The sequence below is a fragment of the Neoarius graeffei genome, chromosome 11 (genome assembly GCF_027579695.1).
Source record: "Neoarius graeffei isolate fNeoGra1 chromosome 11, fNeoGra1.pri, whole genome shotgun sequence".
NCBI lineage: Eukaryota > Metazoa > Chordata > Actinopteri > Siluriformes > Ariidae > Neoarius > Neoarius graeffei.
The window spans coordinates 80,733,352-80,752,189 of record NC_083579.1 but is presented as its reverse complement, the minus strand read 5'-3'; the positions used below and the strand labels follow the sequence as shown (position 1 = coordinate 80,752,189).

At 48.4% G+C, this 18,838-nt stretch overlaps 1 protein-coding gene across 3 annotated transcripts in view; it reads left to right on the top strand.

The window, feature by feature from the left end:
* asmt2 (acetylserotonin O-methyltransferase 2) overlaps positions 1-18,838 on the top strand; it is a 62,863-nt gene that overhangs the window by 22,796 nt on the left and 21,229 nt on the right. For all 3 annotated transcript variants that reach the window (XM_060934783.1, XM_060934781.1, XM_060934784.1), the window contains one exon: positions 1,872-1,990. In XM_060934783.1, the coding sequence (XP_060790766.1) occupies positions 1,872-1,990 (119 nt within the window). The remainder of the gene's footprint in view (positions 1-1,871; positions 1,991-18,838) is intronic.

The following is an 18,838-nucleotide window of genomic DNA, read 5'->3' as shown; positions in this document are numbered from 1 at the left end:
TTATTGGTGAGCTGAGCCAAATGATCTGATTCCCTGATTAGAGCCAGAATTCCCATCAGTAATGGCATCACTGAGACTCGAACGTCTCATCTCATCTCATTATCTCAAGCCGCTTTATCCTTCTACAGGGTCGCAGGCAAGCTGGAGCCTATCCCAGCTGACTACGGGCGAAAGGCGGGGTACACCCTGGACAAGTCGCCAGGTCATCACAGGGCTGACACATAGACACAGACAACCATTCACACCTACGCTCAATTTAGAGTCACCAGTTAACCTAACCTGCATGTCTTTGGACTGTGGGGGAAACCGGAGCACCCGGAGGAAACCCACGCGGACACGGGGAGAACATGCAAACTCCACACAGAAAGGCCCTCGCCGGCCCTGGGGCTCGAACCCAGGACCTTCTTGCTGTGAGGCGACAGCGCTAACCACTACACCACCGTGCCGCCCAGACTCGAACGTATTCTTCAGATAAATGCTTTTCTGTTGCACCTCTCAGAAACCTGACCTTATTTACTTTTAACTTGTCAACTTTGTATGAATCTTAATCGATGAACGCAAGTCTGTTCTTTCTGAGATCAGATTATTGATTTGAGGACTGATGATTTCCAACCTCATTATAGGATCACGTTATGTGTAGCAGTGCTTATTTAGAGCCATGGCTGAGTTGATCTACTTTGTAAGTCTTGGAGATTAATCATAATTTTCAAAATGAATATTTTTAAGTCTTGGCTTTGACATAGTCGATCAGGCCTATTTGAAATGAAATAATCTGAAATCTAGTCATTCTGATCAGATGTTTTCTTTGGCAGGACTCTAAACACACTTTCGTTTTCACTGGTGCACCACTATGAGTTTATTATTACTAACGGAAGTGTGGAGTTATGATCAGAGTCGTAGCTCGAGGACGGGGCATTTGAGGTCAAGACTCCTCCTTTTTAGCATAGCATGCTCTTTTAAATTTAATAAAATATTCAAGTAAAAGAAGGGCAATGTTGTATCAGTATTGATTGTTTGAAATGAGGGCATATATTGTTTAAGTCATTTTATCACATGACTCTCATATAAATCTCCGTGGTACTGTAGGTCTTATTTCAGAAAGCTGGGTTTACTGATGGACTGATGTCATTTTTGGTAGCTGCTTTGATACAGTAAATATTGTAATGTAATTTAACATCAGGTGAAACGGTAACTATAGACCCAGTTTGGAAATCCCCGATGTTGTGGAAACGGATACAACAACACTGATGTGGGTGCACATAGCTGGGGTGCACGTTCGTGGGCGAATATATTCGGTTTAATTTATCAAGCAGGGTGTGTTATTGATTTGTATTTTCCATTTCTTTATTTTTGTGGTGTTGCACTGGCAACAACATTTGATGTCTGCCCAGGATGATAATGAAACTGCTTCAGTATCAGGGGATTTTTTGCTGCAAAAATCCCTTTGAGAAGAGACTCCATCACAGCCCTATGCCAGCTTCGGGACAGAGACGGGTTCATCTCTAAGTGACTGATCTTGAGAGAGTGTTGGAGAGAGAGATGTCTTGTTATTAGAAGTGGCACTGAAGTGGTGTGTGTGTGCGTATTCTGCTTGTTATTTTAGGACACTGAGTGCACCTCTTTTGCTCTTGGGTCTGTGCACTGAGATGGAAAATGCAAGGCTCTGGCTCTCACCCATCTCGTCTCCTTGTCCTCTGATACCTCACAGATCACTGTGTGTGAATGTGTAAATGCTAATATTTTTTTAAACTGGCTCTTTAAACAGATGTATGTACATCTGCAAAGAGAAAAGGTATTTTTTAACATGATTGTGTGTGTGTGTGTGTGTGTGTGATATATATAAAATATTAAAATGTTTTTATATATTACAGGTCAGAGGAAGAGATGTTAAAGTTTATGGGTTTGATGAACTCCTCGTGGCTCATTGACGGCCCTGATGTAGTAACTGCTTTCGACTTGTCCAGGTTTAAGTCCATACTGGATGTTGGAGGTGTGTATACTTGCTCGCTGGTGTCCTTACACACACACACACACACACACACACACACACACACACATATATATATATATATATATATATATATATATATATATATATATATATATATATATATTAGTAGGTTACAAAAGTCGGTGTTCACTACCAGTAACTTTTTTTTTTTTTAAACCCTAATCAGAACTTGTGCATGGAGTTGATTTTTAGCTCATCCAGCTGTAGGCCAGGCGAGTTTATGCGATCATGCGTCGTCTGTCTGTCGTCCATCCTTGGTTGTTATTCGTCCACAATTTACAAAAATTGCTACTTCTCCGACAGGACTGATCGAATTTCGATCAAACTTTCATCCAATGTTCCCCAGGTGGGTGTGCATAAAAGTTGTAGAGCTGGTGGTGCCACCTGTCATATTTATGATTTTATGGGTGTCTGAAAATTTTGGGTGACGTTTTCACTGAAACTCACCCAGAGGACTCTAAAGACACATTCCAACAGGAATTGTTCACCAGGTGGCACCACCTACCGTGCATGCGGCTACACAGGGGTCATATGCAATTTCACAAGAATCACGACTCCTCCCACAGGATTGATCAGATTTCAAACTCGCACACACCACCAGTGGCTGGTATGAGCTCCAGCCTCATTGAGGTGATTTTTGAGTATAGCTTTTTGTAACTCACTTTTTATTGCTTTTCAACAACGCAACAAAATAATCAACATACACAAACCTGAACAACGACAAGAACAGGACAACATAATTCCTGACACACACGCACCCAAAGAAGAGAAAAAAAAAGAGGAAAATATTACTCATACAGAGACACTTGCACAAATTAAACTAATATGGACATAAAAATAAATAGAAATAATTACATATGTGAGGCAGCCCTGTGATGACCTGGCGACTTGTCCAGGGTGTACCCCGCCTTTCGCCCGTAGTCAGCTGGGATAGGCTCCAGCTTGCCTGCGACCCTGTAGAACAGGATAAAGCGGCTAGAGATAATGAGATGAGATGAGACATATGTGAGGTGGCACGGTGGTGTAGTGGTTAGCGCTGTCGCCTCACAGCAAGAAGGTCCGGGTTCGAACCCAGCGGCCAGCGAGGGCCTTTCTGTGTGGAGTTTGCATGTTCTCCCCGTGTCCACGTGGGTTTCCCCCACAGTCCAAAGACATGCAGGTTAGGTTAACTGGTGACTCTAAATTGAGCGTAGGTGTGAATGTGAGTGTGAATGGTTGTCTGTGTCAGCCCTGTGATGACCTGGTGACTTGTCCAGGATGTACCCCGCCTTTCGCCTGTAGTCAGCTGGGATAGGCTCCAGCTTGCCTGCGACCCTGTAGAACAGGATAAAGTGGCTAGAGATAATGAGATGAGATGAATTACATATGTCTACATGCACAAGATTCACATTACATTCACATTACCAACATCTCTCTCACCTCCTTTACTCTCAGACTCCATCCCACCATATATCAGACTTGTCACAATCCAGACATGGCTTACTGTTTACATGAAAATCCATCAGTATAGCTACTCCAATCAACTACCTAGTATGAAATTCATGCATGGACCCCATATTTTCATAAATACTAATTCCCTATTGTTCAGCCTAAAAATCAATTGTTCATAGCTGGCTATTTTGGTCATTTCTCCCATCCATTAATTAAATGGGATAACACTTTTTGACTTCCAGCATCTGAGAACAATCCTACATCCCGTAGTAAGGGCCACCCTACACCACTGAGTTTGCTGGGATAATAACTCTACTCCCTCTGTTATTATGCCCATAATGCGGGGCTCTGAGATAAATCTGTCCTGAGTACTTTGTTGATGAATAATATTATTCTTTCCCATAGGTTTTGTGTCATTTCACATTCATACAGCATGTGTAAAAGTGTTCCTCTACTCCTCTCACATCTCCAGCATATCTCGGATTCACAGAGCTTTAGTCTTGCCATCTTACAAGGAGTCCAATACATCCTATGTATGATTTTATACGTAATTAAGCAGGTCTGTACCTCTCTAGATGTCTTATACCAGGATCCGATTATTTCCTTCCATTTCTCCAGAATTATCTCGCCCTGTAAATCTGCCTCCCATGCTCTCTTGAGACCCTCTAGTTTAGGTGGGTGAGATTGCCTCATAAGACTATAATATCTAGATGCCCCACCTCTCGTCTCCTGATCTCCCTGTACTAGTCTTTGTAGCTCTGTGTGGCAGCGGGGGCGTGGTCTAGCATCGGTCTGTGACAGGAGGGCGGAGTCGGGGAAGTTAAGTGGCAGAATCATTACACCTGTTGTTAATTGACGTGTTTGTGTGTCTTCCCAGTGACCGCGCCCTTCTTAAGGAGAGAGAGTGAGAGCAGAGGGAGTCTCTCCACAGCAGATAGCTGATGTGTGTGCGTGTGTGTATTGACAGCTGAAAAGCTGAATAAAGAGTTTTTTGTATTCTCAGTTCTGTCCTGCCGTCCTTCTGTGCTCCACCCATTTACACGAACTGCCACAGTGGTGCCGAAACCCGGTAAATGAGCACAGAAGACAACAGCCCCATGGAGTCCTCCACCTTCGCCGACCTGATCCACGCCCTCGCCACGGCCCAACAGAGCCAGCACCAGGGGCTGCTCGCCCTCCGAAAGGAGCAAGAACAACGGTTCAAGGCCCTGGTGCTGGCGCAACAGGAAGATCGTAGGGCGTTCCAGCACCTCCTCGCGTCGGCGGGGTCCACCAACTCCACCGCCGCGGGCCCTTCCCCCTCACCCTCACGAAGATGGGCCCGCAGGACGACCCCGAGGCATTCTTCACGCTCTTTGAGCAGGTAGCAGAGACCTCGGGGTGGCCGGTGGAACAGCGCGCGGCGCGCCTCCTCCCCCTGCTAACGGGAGAGGCGCAGCTGGCCGCGCTACAGCTCCCCGCCGACCGCCGGCTGGCCTACGCGGACCTTCGCCGGGCCGTCCTCCAGCGGGTGGGACGCACCCCGGAGCAACATCATCAGCGTTTCTGCGCTTGGAGGAAGTCGGCCGGCCGTTCGCGTTTGGCCAGCAACTCCGGGACGCCTGCTGGCAGTGGTTGAGGGCCGACAGCTGCGACGCCGAGGGACTCATCGACCAGGTGGTACTGGAACAGTTCGTCGCGCGTCTACCAGCAGGAACCGCAGAGTGGGTCCAGTGCCACCGCCCGGCGTCGCTGGATCAGGCAATCGAGCTGGCGGAGGATCATCTGGCGGCTGTCCCGACGGCAGGACAGCAGACGACCTCTTCTCCTCTCTCCTCTCTCTCTCTCTCTCTCTCTCTCCCCTCCTCCTGTGTCTTCTCCTCGCCCCATTCCCCCACCGCGGAGACGGGGGCCGGCGCCACCTCAGCCGGCCCACCGCACCCGCGGTGCCCTTCCGTGTCCCCCTTCTGTGTCTGTCTCTCCCCCCCCTCAGGTGAGTGAGCCCCAGAGCACTAGTGCAGAGAGGAAGCCCGGGCCGGTTTGCTGGCGCTGCGGGGAACCGGGCCACCTCCAACAGCAGTGCTCGATAATGGAGGTGGGCGCGGTGGTTCGGATCCCCAACGCGCCAGGAGCCGCCCTCGATCAGGCCGGAGCGTATCGCATACCGGTGAGTATCCAAGGGGATACATATCAGGCGTTGGTGGATTCGGGCTGTAATCAGACCTCAATCCACCAAAACCTGGTGCAAGACGAGGCATTGGGGGGAGCACAATTGGTGAAGGTGTTGTGTGTGCACGGGGATGTTCACAACTACCCTTTAGTGTCGGTCCACGTTATTTTCAGAGGGGAAAAATTTATAGTAAAGGTGGCGGTTAATCCTCGCCTTACCCACTCTTTAATTTTGGGGACGGATTGGCCGGGATTTCGGGGTTTAATGACACACTTAGTCAAGAGTGGGTCCTGCCATTTGACAGGGGGAGGTCCCAGTGTCGCTTTGGCGGGAGCAGCTGTCACAGAGCCGTCTACGTCATCTCCGCGCCAGAGTGAGGAGCCGCCGGCTCCTCCTCTCTCTATTGGGGAATCCCTTGCGGATTTCCCGTTAGAGCAATCGCGAGACGAGACTCTGTGGCATGCTTTTGACCAAGTGAGAGTAATCGATGGTCAAACGCTCCAGCCGAACGCCACCCCGTCCTTCCCCTACTTCGCGATTATGAAGGATAGATTATACCGAGTGACGCAGGACACTCAAACGAAAGAGCGAGTCACGCAGCTTTTAATTCCGAAGAGCCGCCGGGAATTGGTATTCCAGGCGGCTCACTTTAATCACATGGCTGGACACTTAGGGCAGGATAAAACACTAGCCCGAATAATGGCCCGATTCTATTGGCCGGGGATTCGTGGCGATGTCCGTAGGTGGTGTACGGCATGCCGCGAATGCCAGTTAGTAAACCCAGCGGCCATTCCAAAAGCGCCTTTGCGCCCTCTACCGTTAATCGAGACCCCGTTCGAAAGAATTGGCATGGATCTCGTCGGGCCATTAGATCGGTCAACACGAGGGTACCGCTTTATATTAGTTCTGGTGGACTATGCAACGCGATACCCGGAAGCGGTGCCTCTTCGCAATATCTCAGCACGCAGTATTGCGGAGGCACTCTTCCGCGTCATCTCCCGAGTTGGAATCCCGAAAGAGATTCTGACTGACCAAGGCACCTCGTTTATGTCACGAACACTGAAGGAACTGTATGGGTTATTAGGTATTAAGCCGATCCGCACCAGCGTTTATCACCCACAAACGGACGGCTTAGTGGAACGGTTTAATCGCACCCTTAAAAACATAATTAAGAAATTTGTAAGTGAGGACGCGCGTAACTGGGATAAATGGCTCGAACCCTTGCTCTTTGCAGTGCGAGAAGTCCCCCAAGCCTCCACGGGGTTCTCCTCGTTTGAATTACTATATGGGCGTAAGCCGCGCGGCATTTTAGATGTGCTGCGAGAAAATTGGGAGGAGGGACTTTCACCAAGCAAAAATGAAATTCAATATGTTATTGACCTGCGCGCAAAACTCCACACACTCACACAACTAACCCAGGAGAATTTGCGGCAGGCCCAAGAACGGCAAACCCGCCTGTACGACAAGGGTACGCGCCTTAGAGAGTTTGCACCGGGAGAGAAAGTACTCGTACTCTTGCCCACATCGAGCTCTAAATTAGTCGCCAAGTGGCAAGGACCCTTTGAGGTCACACGGCGAGTCGGGGACGTCGACTATGAGGTGAAACGAACGGACAGGGGTGGGGCGCTACAGATTTACCACCTCAACCTACTCAAACTCTGGAACGAGGAGGTCCCCGTGGCGTTGGTGTCGGTGGTTCCAGAGAAGGCGGAGCTGGGGCCGGAGGTTCAAAAAGGAACATTGGCATCACGTCCCTCTCCGGTCCCCTGTGGAGACCACCTCTCCCCGACCCAACTCGCGGAGGTTGCCCAGTTGCAGACCGAGTTTTCGGACGTGTTCTCACCCCTGCCCGGCCGCACTAACCTCATAGAGCACCACATTGAGATGCCCCCGGGGGTGGTAGTGCGTAGCTGCCCTTACAGGTTACCCGAACACAAGAAAAAGGTGGTTCGGGAAGAACTCGAGGCCATGCTCGAAATGGGCATCGTCGAGGAGTCCCACAGTGACTGGAGCAGCCCGGTGGTCTTGGTACCCAAGGCCGACGGGTCGGTCCGGTTCTGTGTGGACTATAGAAAAGTCAACGCGGTGTCTAAATTCGATGCGTACCCAATGCCTCGTATTGATGAGTTGCTCGATCGGCTAGGCACGGCTCGTTTTTACTCGACACTGGATTTAACAAAGGGTTATTGGCAGATCCCCTTGACTCCATTATCCCATGAAAAAACGGCCTTTTCCACACCGTTTGGCTTACACCAATTCGTCACACTTCCTTTTGGGCTGTTTGGGGCGCCTGCTACGTTTCAGCGGCTGATGGACAGGGTCCTCCGCCCCCATGCCACCTATGCGGCCACGTACTTGGATGATATTATTATTTATAGTAATGACTGGCCGCGGCACCTACAACACCTGAGGGCCGTCCTTAGGTCGCTGAGGCGGGCGGGTCTCACGGCCAACCCAAAGAAGTGTGCGATTGGGCGGGTGGAAGTATGGTATCTGGGCTTCCACTTGGGCAACGGGCAGGTGCGTCCCCAAATTAACAAGACTGCAGCGATTGCGGCCTGCCCGAGGCCCAAGACCAAAAAGGGGGTGAGACAGTTCCTGGGGCTGGCTGGCTATTATCGTAGGTTTATACCTAATTATTCGGACGTCACCAGCCCGCTGACTAATCTGACTAAAAAGGGGGCACCAGATCCGGTCCAGTGGACGGAGCAATGCCAGCGGGCTTTTTCTAAGGTTAAGGCTGCACTGTGTGGGGGGCCACTTTTACACTCCCCTGACTTTTCTCTCCCTTTTATGTTGCAGACGGATGCGTCGGACAGAGGGCTGGGGGCCGTTTTGTCCCAGCAGGTGGAGGGGGAGGATCGCCCTGTCTTGTACATTAGCCGCAAGCTGTCGGTGCGTGAGGGGCGCTACAGTACCATCAAAAAGGAGTGCCTGGCAATCAAGTGGGCGGTCCTCGCCCTCCGGTACTACCTGCTGGGACGCCCTTTCACCCTCTGTTCGGACCACACGCCCCTCCAGTGGCTCCACCGCATGAAGGATGCCAATGCGCGGATCACCCGTTGGTATCTGGCACTCCAACCCTTTAACCTCAAGGTGATCCACAGGCCGGGGGCACAGATGGTCGTGGCGGACTTCCTCTCCCATCAGGGGGGGGGGGGGGAGTCGGCTGTGGGCCGGACGGCTGCCCGGCCTGAGTCGGGCGGTGGGGGTATGTGGCAGCGGGGGCGTGGTCTAGCATCGGTCTGTGACAGGAGGGCGGAGTCGGGGAAGTTAAGTGGCAGAATCATTACACCTGTTGTTAATTGATGTGTTTGTGTCTTCCCAGTGACCGCGCCCTTCTTAAGGAGAGAGAGTGAGAGCAGAGGGAGTCTCTCCACAGCAGATAGCTGATGTGTGTGCGTGTGTGTATTGACAGCTGAAAAGCTGAATAAAGAGTTTTTTGTATTCTCAGTTCTGTCCTGCCGTCCTTCTGTGCTCCACCCATTTACACGAACTGCCACACTCTGGTTGAGGCAATAGGGGGAGTTTCCTTTGAGCAGACATTATACAGTTTCTTAATTGCAAATATTTCCAAAAGTCTCGTCTAGGGATTCTATATTTGGTTACCATTTGTTCAAAACCCATAAAATTATCACCCTTGAAAACATCTCCAATAAAAGTAATCGCTGCTTCAGCCCATGATTTCCAGTAAAGAGTTTTTACCCACTTTCAGTAGTTTATGCCATAGAGATGACCTTCTAGTAAAAGACGGGTTAAGACCAATAAGACAATGTGATGCTTGCCAGGTTTCTCTTGCAAACGACAATAATGGATTCCAAGTTGGAATTTCTCCCCCATTTTGTGAAATAAAAGCCAATAATGGGATTGGTTCAGTAAGTTCTTTTTCAATCGAGACCCAACCCGGAACTTGGTCCTCTGCAATATTTATTTTGGCCAATTGATTAAGAGAAAAGGCATAGTGGTACCAGTCCACTCTTGGCAGGCTGAGGCCTCCATCCTCCTTTGCAGCATACATTTTAATTCTATTTAAACTGTGTCTTTTACCTCCCCACAAAAAGGCAGCTACCGCTGCATTAAATCTTTTAAGTAGTAGGGGACCCCTCCTAGAACTGCCACCTTATTGTGGTGGAGGGGTTTGTATGCTTGAATGATCCTAGGAGCTATGTTGTCGGGGGCATTACGCCCCTGTTAGGGTCTCCCAAGGCAGACCGGTCCTAGGTGACAGGCCAGACCAAGGGCAGTTCACCAAAACCCTTATGGATAATAATAGATCAAGGACCATGATGTCGCCTGGTATGGCGCAACCAGGGCCCCACCCTGGAGCCAGGCCTGGGGTTGGGACTCGTATGCAAGCACTTGGTGGCCAGGCCTTTGCCCATGGGGCCCAGCCAGGATCAGACCGAAGCGGTGACGTGGGCCTGACCTCCTGTGGGTTCACCACCCACAGAGGGGGCTGGTGCAGTGTGGATTGGGCGGCAGTCAAAGGCAGGGGCCTCGACGACCTGATCCCCAAACACAGCGGCTAGCTGTTGGGACATGGAATGTCACTTCGCTGGGGGGGAAAGAGCCTGAGTTTGTGTGGGAGGTTGAGCGGTACCGGCTAGAGATAGTCGGGCTCACCTCCATGCACAGCTTGGGCTCTGGAACCCAGCTCCTCGAGAGGGCCTGGACTCTCCACTTCTCTGGAGTTGCCCATGGTGAGCGGCAGCGGGCTGGTGTGGGCTTGCTTATAGCTTCCCAGCTCAGCCGCTATGTGTTGGAGTTTACCCCAGTGAACGAGAGGGTTGCCTCTCTGCGCCTTCGGATTGGGGAGAGGGCTCTTGCTGTTTGTGCCTATGGGCCGAATAGCAGTATAGAGTATCTGGCCTTCTTGGAGTCCCTGAGAGAGGTACTCAGAGGTGCTCAGACTGGGGACGCCATGGTTCTACTGGAGGACTTCAACGCTCACGTGGGCAACGACTAGGGCTGAACGATTTTAAGAAAAAATCGAATTGCGATTTTTCTGGCAGATATTGCGATTTCGATTTCAACCACGATTTTTTTTCTTTAAATCAAGTTTCAGTGCAAATTAATTAATACAATGAATTCCATAAAGCTAATGCAAGAATGAAAACTGAGGTCAACAGATTTCAAATGTAGGCCTGTTTATTAACATTGAGTGCCTGAGGAACAAGTTATAATAACTTAAAATAATAAAAAGAGAGCCATCTTTCTTAAGTAAACTTTTGCTTCTTTTACTTTTCCCATCTACAACATATCAGACATAAAAAAAAAAAAAAGGTTGATCAATGGCTCAGCAGCATCAAAATATTGCACTTTTGTAAAAGAATGTACAACCCCGATTCCAAAAAAGTTGGGACAAAGTACAAATTGTAAATAAAAACGGAATGCAATAATTTACAAATCTCAAAAACTGATATTGTATTCACAATAGAACATGGACAACATATCAAATGTCAAAAGTGAGACATTTTGAAATTTCATGCCAAATATTGGCTCATTTGAAATTTCATGACAGCAACACATCTCAAAGTTGGGACAGGGGCAATAAGAGGCTGGAAAAGTTAAAGGTACAAAAAAGGAACAGCTGGAGGACCAAACTGCAACTTATTAGGTCAATTGGCAATAGGTCATTTAACATGACTGGGTATAAAAAGAGCATCTTGGAGTGGCAGCGGCTCTCAGAAGTAAAGATGGGAAGAGGATCACCAATCCCCCTAATTCTGCGCCGACAAATAGTGGAGCAATATCAGAAAGGAGTTCGAACATATCATCATCTACAGTGCATAATATCATCAAAAGATTCAGAGAATCTGGAAGAATCTCTGTGCGTAAGGGTCAAGGCTGGAAAACCATACTGGGTGCCCGTGATCTTTGGGCCCTTAGACGGCACTGCATCACATACAGGCATGCTTCTGTATTGGAAATCACAAAATGGGCTCAGGAATATTTCCAGAAAACATTATCTGTGAACACAATTCACCGTGCCATCCGCCGTTGCCAGCTAAAACTCTATAGTTCAAAGAAGAAGCCGTATCTAAACATGATCCAGAATCGCAGACGTCTTCTCTGGGCCAAGGCTCATTTAAAATGGACTGTGGCAAAGTGGAAAACTGTTCTGTGGTCAGACGAATCAAAATTTGAAGTTCTTTATGGAAATCAGGGACGCCGTGTCATTCGGACTAAAGAGGAGAAGGACGACCCGAGTTGTTATCAGCGCTCAGTTCAGAAGCCTGCATCTCTGATGGTATAGGGTTGCATTAGTGTGTGTGGCATGGGCAGCTTACACATCTGGAAAGACACCATCAATGCTGAAAGGTATATCCAGGTTCTAGAGCAACATATGTTCCCATCCAGACGACGTCTCTTTCAGGGAAGACCTTGCATTTTCCAACATGACAATGCCAAACCACATACTGCATCAATTACAGCATCATGGCTGCGTAGAAGAAGGGTCTGAGATCTTTCACCCATCGAAAACATTTGGTGTATCATAAAACGGAAGATACAATAAAAAAGACCTAAGACAGTTGAGCAACTAGAATCCTACATTAGACAAGAATGGGTTAACATTCCTATCCCTAAACTTGAGCAACTTGTCTCCTCAGTCCCCAGACGTTTACAGACTGTTGTAAAGAGAAAAGGGGATGTCTCACAGTGGTAAACATGGCCTTGTCCCAACTTTTTTGAGATGTGTTGTTGTCATGAAATTTAAAATCACCTAATTTTTCTCTTTAAATGATACATTTTCTCAGTTTAAACATTTGATATGTCATCTATGTTCTATTCTGAATAAAATATGGAATTTTGAAACTTCCACATCATTGCATTCCGTTTTTATTTACAATTTGTACTTTGTCCCAACTTTTTTGGAATCGGGGTTGTACATAAGCATTATAAATTATAACTAGAGCCAACAATTCCCCTGTGGGAAATAAGAGTGATGCAGTGGCTGTAGCAGTTGCTATTTCAGGGCCCCTCCCTCCTGTGTGTGTGAGAGTGAGCGAGCAGCCCCTCTCCCACCCACGCGCTCAGACACAGAGACAGAGAAAGCGCAGTTTCTCCTCACAGCACTCCCTCCAAACAACGGGGATTTACACAAAAACGGAAGGAGATATTCACAAAATTCTTTCACACTGAGTGCCACAAGGCTTTCCTGAATGTAATTTTTTTGTCTGTAGTGTAAAAAATGAGGACAATTTATTGACGAAACAAAACATGGGTCAGTTTAGGAGCACTGAGAAAAACCGCGGCTTTGACGATCCCAAAATCGTGTTGTCTGAGATCGCGATTTTCGGTCAAAAACGATAGCTCGTTCAGCCCTAGCAACGACAGTGACATCTGGAGGGGTGTGATTGGGAGGAACGGCCTCCCCAATCTGAACCCGAGTGGTGTTTTGTTATTGGGCTTCTGTGCTAGTCACGGTTTGTCCATAATGAACACCATGTTCGAGCATAGGGGTGTCCATAAGTGCATGTGGCATCAGGACACCTTAGGTCGGAGGCTGATGATCGACTTTGTCATTTCATCTGATCTCTGGCCCTATGTCATGGACACTCGGGTGAAGAGAGGGGCTGAGCTGTCAACTGATCACCACCTGGTGGTGAGTTGGATCCGCTGGCAGAGGAGGAAGCCGGACAGACCTGGCAGGCCCAAACTTATGGTGAGGGTCTGCTAGGAACATCTGGCCGAGCACTCTGTTGGGGAGGTCTTTAACTCCCACCTCCGGGAGAGCTTCTCCCAGCTTCCAAGGGAGGCAGGGGACATTGAGTCTGAGTGGACCATGTTCTCTACCTCCATTGTAGACACGGCTGTTTGGAGCTGTGGCCGCAAGGTCTCCGGTGCCTGTCGTGGCGGCAATCCCCAAACCCGGTGGTGGACACCGGAAGTAAAGGATGCCGTCAAGCTGAAGAAGGAGTCCTATCGGGCCATGTTGGCCTCTAGGACTCCTGAGGCAGCTGACTGGTATCGGCAGGCCAGGCGTGCCGCAGCTCGGTCAGTTGCGGAGGCAAAAACCCGGAACTGGGAGGAGTTTGGTGAGGCCATGGAGGAGGACTATCGGTCGGCCTTGAAGAAATTCTGGCAAACCGTCCGGTGCCTCAGGATGGGGAAGCAGTACTCTGCCAACACTGTTTTACAGTGCGGGTGAGGAGCTGTTGACCTCGACTGGGGACGTTGTTGGGTGGTGGAAGGAATACTTCAAGGATCTCCTCAATCCTACAGTCACGTCTTCCATTGAGGAAGCGGAGGCTGATGACTCAGAGGTGAACTCGTCCATTACCCAAGCCGAAGTCACTGAGGTGGTTTGTAAGCTCCTCGGTGGCAAGGCACCGGGGGTGGATGAGATGCGCCCTGAGTATCTCAAGTCTCTGGATGTTGTGGGGCTGTCTTGGCTGACACGCCTCTGCAACATCGCGTGGCGGTCGGGGACAGTGCCTCTGGAGTGGCAGACTGGGGTGGTGGTCTCTCTTTTTAAGAAAGGGGACCAGAGAGTGTGCTCCAATTATAGGGGAATCGCACTTCTCAGCCTCCCTGGGAAGGTTTACTCCAGGATACTGGAGAGGAGAATTCATCCAATAGTTGAACCTCTGATCCAGGAGGAACAATGCGGTTTTCGTCCTGGTCGCGGAACACTGGACCAGCTCTATACCCTTCATAGGGTGCTCGAGGGTTCATGGGAGTTTGCCCAACCAGTCCACATGTGCTTTGTGGATCTGGAGAAGGCATTCAACCGTGTCCTTCGTGGTATTCTGTGGGGGGTGCTTCAGGAGTATGGGGTTCGGGGCTCTTTGCTAAGGGCTGTCCGGTCCCTGTACGAACGGAGCAGGAGTCTGGTTCGCATTTCCAGCAGTAAGTCAGACCTGTTCCCAGTGCATGTTGGACTCTGACAGGGCTGCCCTTTGTCACCAGTTCCGTTCATAATTTTTATGGACAGAATTTCTAGGCACAGCCAGGGGCTGGAAGGAATCCTGTTTGGGAACCACAGGATTTCATCTCTGCTTTTTGCGGATGATGTTGTCCTGTTGGCTTCTTCAACCCAGGACCTTCAGCATGCACTGGGGTGGTTTGCAGTTGAGTGTGAAGCGGCTGGGATGAGAATCGGCACCTCCAAGTCAGAGGCCATGGTTCTCGACTGGAAAAGGGTGGCTTGCCCTCTCCAGGTTGGTGGAGAAGTCCTGCCTCAAATGGAGGAGGAGTTTAAGTATCTCAGGATCTTGTTCACGAGTGAGGGAAGGATGGAGCGTGAGATCGACAGGCGGATCGGTGCAGCCTCCGCAGTGATGCGGTCGCTTTACCGGTCCGTCGTGGTGAAGAAGGAGCTGAGCCAAAAGGCGAAGCTCTCGATTTACTGGTCGATCTACGTTCCGACTCTCACCTATGGTCATGAGCTTTGGGTAATGACCGAAAGAACAAGATTGCAGATACAAGCGGCCGAAATGAGTTTCCTTCGCAGGGTGGCTGGGCACTCCCTTAGAGAGAGGGTGAGAAGCACAGTCACTCAGGAGGAGCTCAGAGTAGAGCCGCTGCTCCTCCACATCGAGAGGAATCCGCTGAAGTGGCTTGGGCATCTCTTTCGGATGCTTCCTGGATGCCTCCCTGGGGAGGTGTTCCAGGCATGTCCCCCCGGGAGGAGGCCCCAGGGAAGACCCAGGACACGCTGGAGGGACTATGTCTCTCGGCTGGCCTGGGAATGCCTCAGTGTTCTTCCCGAGGAGCTGGCCAAGGTGTCTGGGGAAAGGGAAGTTTGGGCTTCCATGCTCAGACTGCTGCCTCCACGACCCGGCCCCGGATAAGTGGATGAAGATGAGAAGTAGTAGGGGAGGGAAGCTCATGGGTAATAAGTAATATGATATACTGTAGTTCAGTTGTGGAACAACCATCATTTTAAGAATATTTATTTTTCCCAGCAAAGATAACCCTATTTTAGCCCAGTTTTGTAGAGTGCTCTAGATTTTCAGAAGTAGGGGGAGAATGTTCAGTCTTTGAAACCTGGTGTAAGCTTTATCCCTAGAGACACTAAACCCGAAGGGAGCCATTTAAACTGCCAGTTCTGTCTAATACTAGGCGGGCATAACCTAGACAGAGGCGTTGCCTCTGATTTTCCCCAATTTATTTTGTAACCTGAGATATGGGAGAAAGTATCAATCAAAGACAAAATTTGAGGGACAGCTGTTTCTGGATTTTAGGTCAGTAACAAAATATCATCCACATACAAAAGTAATTTGTGTTCCATCTTTCCTGCTTGGATACCCTTGATATTTGTGTTATTCCTGATGGCAGCTCCTAAGGGTTCTAATGCCAATGCAAAAATTAGGGGGCTCAGGGGACAGCCCTGTCTTGTACCCAGGTGCAGAGGGAAATGTGGGGATACCCTTCCATTTGTTAACACTGAGGCCTTGGGGTTACAATACAGAAGTCCAACCCATTTTATAAATGAGGAGCCTAATCCGAACCTAGATAGCATCCTGAACAAGTATCTCCACTCCACTCTATCAAACGCTTTCTCAGCATCAAGAGAGAAAGTAACCACAGGATCAAGGCTATTCCTTACTTGCCAAATTAAATGAAGTAACCTATGAACATTATCCACTAAGGACCTTCCTTGAATAAAACCAACTTGGTCTGGATGTATAAGACTAGGCATGTGTGCCTCCAGTCTCATAGCTAGCATCTTGGCCAATATTTTAGCATCTACATTTATTAGAGACACTGGGCGGTAGCTTCCACATTGCTGCGCATTTTTACCTTTATGTATCAGAGTAATTACTGCCGATTGCATGCTTTCTGGCATCTTGCCCCTTTCAATTGCATCCCTGAATACTAATCACTAACCTTGGTGCTATCAGGTCCACAAATTCTTTATAAAAATCTGCCGGTAGCCCATCATCCCCAGGGGACTTCCCAGAGCTCATTTTTCTTATGGCTTGCTGAACCTCTTCTAATGTAATATCTCCCCCTGTTTTGTGGAAACATGTCTGTGAAGATTCTCAGTCATCCAGGTCATAGTGACTGTGGGTGGTAAAAGAGAGCAACTGGACTTGCTTGAAGATTCTTGAAGACCTTTCACCTCTCATCCGAAAGGCTTCTTCAGTTCTGTCTGACTAGTAGGGAGTATCAGGTATTTATCCTCTTGGTGTGGGTCACTGGGGGCTGGATGTGAACGGCCTCGAAAGTTGTTAGGGTGATCAATGGATTGCCCGTTAAGGTGATCAATGGAATGCTGATTCTCTCGGTCCTCCTGTGAGTCACTGAAAACAGCTGGGTTTTGGTGTGCATTCAGTTGTCTGGGAAGTGTGCCAAGGACTGCATTGTAGGTGGCTGATAAATGATGTCTTAGACCCCCACCTCTGTTCAGTGATGGCCGTTCCAGGTTGACAAAAATGGCTTCTTTAACTCCTCGCTCATACCAACGATCCTCTCTGGCTAAAATGTGTATGTTGCAATCCTGAAATGAATGTCCTTTGTTGTTAAGATGAAGGTAGACAGCAGAGTCCTGGCCTGAGGAACTGGCTCTCCTGTGTTGAGCCATACACCTGTGAAGCGGTTGTTTTGTTTCCCCAATATACGAGTCCGTGCATTCCAAAAATGCAAAAAGTGGTCAAAGCTTTATGTTCCACTTCCTCCATGTAAAGATTGGCCACAATAGGGGACACCGGTGAGCCCATGGCACATCCATGCTTCTGTCTGTAGAAACTTTCATTAAACTGGAAATAAGTGGTAGTCAGGCAGAGGTCAAGCAGGGTGCAGACAGACAGCATGGATGTGCCTACAGACAGAAGCATGGATGTGGCATGGGCTCACCGGTGTCCCCTATTGTGGCCAATCTTTACATGGAGGAAGTGGAACATAAAGCTTTGACCACTTTTTCAGGAGTTGCTCCCAGCCACTGGTTCAGATATGTGGATGACACCTGGGTTAAAATCAAAACCCATGAAGTGGAAGCCTTCTCTAAGCACATCAATGCAGTGGACATCAACATCAATTTCACTCGGGAGGACATCAGTGGAAATAATCTAGCCTTCTTGGACTGTGATGTACACATTAGACAAGACAGAAGCCTTAGCATCTTTGCTTTGCTCCTGCTTGATCTTTATTTTACTTTACTTTCTCACTTAATTTCCACTATTTTTTTCATTTTATTTTTCATTTTTATAATATAAGTTAGCTTTTAAAGCAAAATGCCAGGGGGCAAAAAATCCAGGAGATCCTGCAGAAAATGCACAGAACTAGAACAGAGGATTTCTATCCTGGAATCAAAGATTGATGCCCTGCCAAAGACGGATGAATTAAGAGCGATATCTCAGGAAAGGAGTACAGAAACAGTGGCTGAGAATGCAGAGATTGCACCCCGACAGGCCGATGGCATTGCAGATCGAGTGGATGAATTCATCGATCTAACAGGGCAAAATGTGAGTACAGAAAACTGGCACATGATGGGTGGCAGGCCCAAAAATAAAAACAGAAGAGTAATTACCTCAACACCAGTTCGTTCTGATACTATGCAACCCATGCTTCATAGCCATGCTATTAGAAATAGAGCCAGGTCTACAAACTACAATAGGATTTACAATCCTATGGAAAATCCACAGCCCATAAGGCTTCAGAACAAATTTGAATGCCTCAGGGATGTGGAAGCGGAATTTTCAGGCGGACAAATACATCATAGAAAGAGATCGCACCACAACTGAAGAGCTGTGGGAAGAGGCAAAAAGCAGCTCGTAACACCACCTGATCCCACAACCCTTGTTCTTGGTGATTCCACTGTAAGACATTTAAAAGGACATGGGATGATTATTTGCTGCCTTCCAAATGCATCCATCTCTGACACCAAAGACAGCATTTTGAAACTCATGTCCGAGCATAAAACTATCAAACGTATTGTTGTGCATGTGGGAGCAAATGATGTTTTCAGAGAACAGCTGTTTGTCCAAGATGATTTCAGAAAACTTTTTTTCTGATCTCTATAAGACTGGAATACAATCTTTTATCAGTAGCCCACTCCCTGCAAGGGGAAGCTTTGCATTTACTAGACTCTTCAGTCTTAACACCTGGCTTGGAAAAACTTGTTTTTTTATTTGGTATGAACTTCATAGACAATTTTAACCTTTTCTGGAATCGCAGAGAATTCTTCAAGCCAAATAGCACTGAACTCAGCCGAATTGGGACCAAAGTTTTAGCTGATCACTATAGCCTCGCTCTCCAACATGCAATTTTCTCTCAGCCAACATTGAGGAAAACAGTTA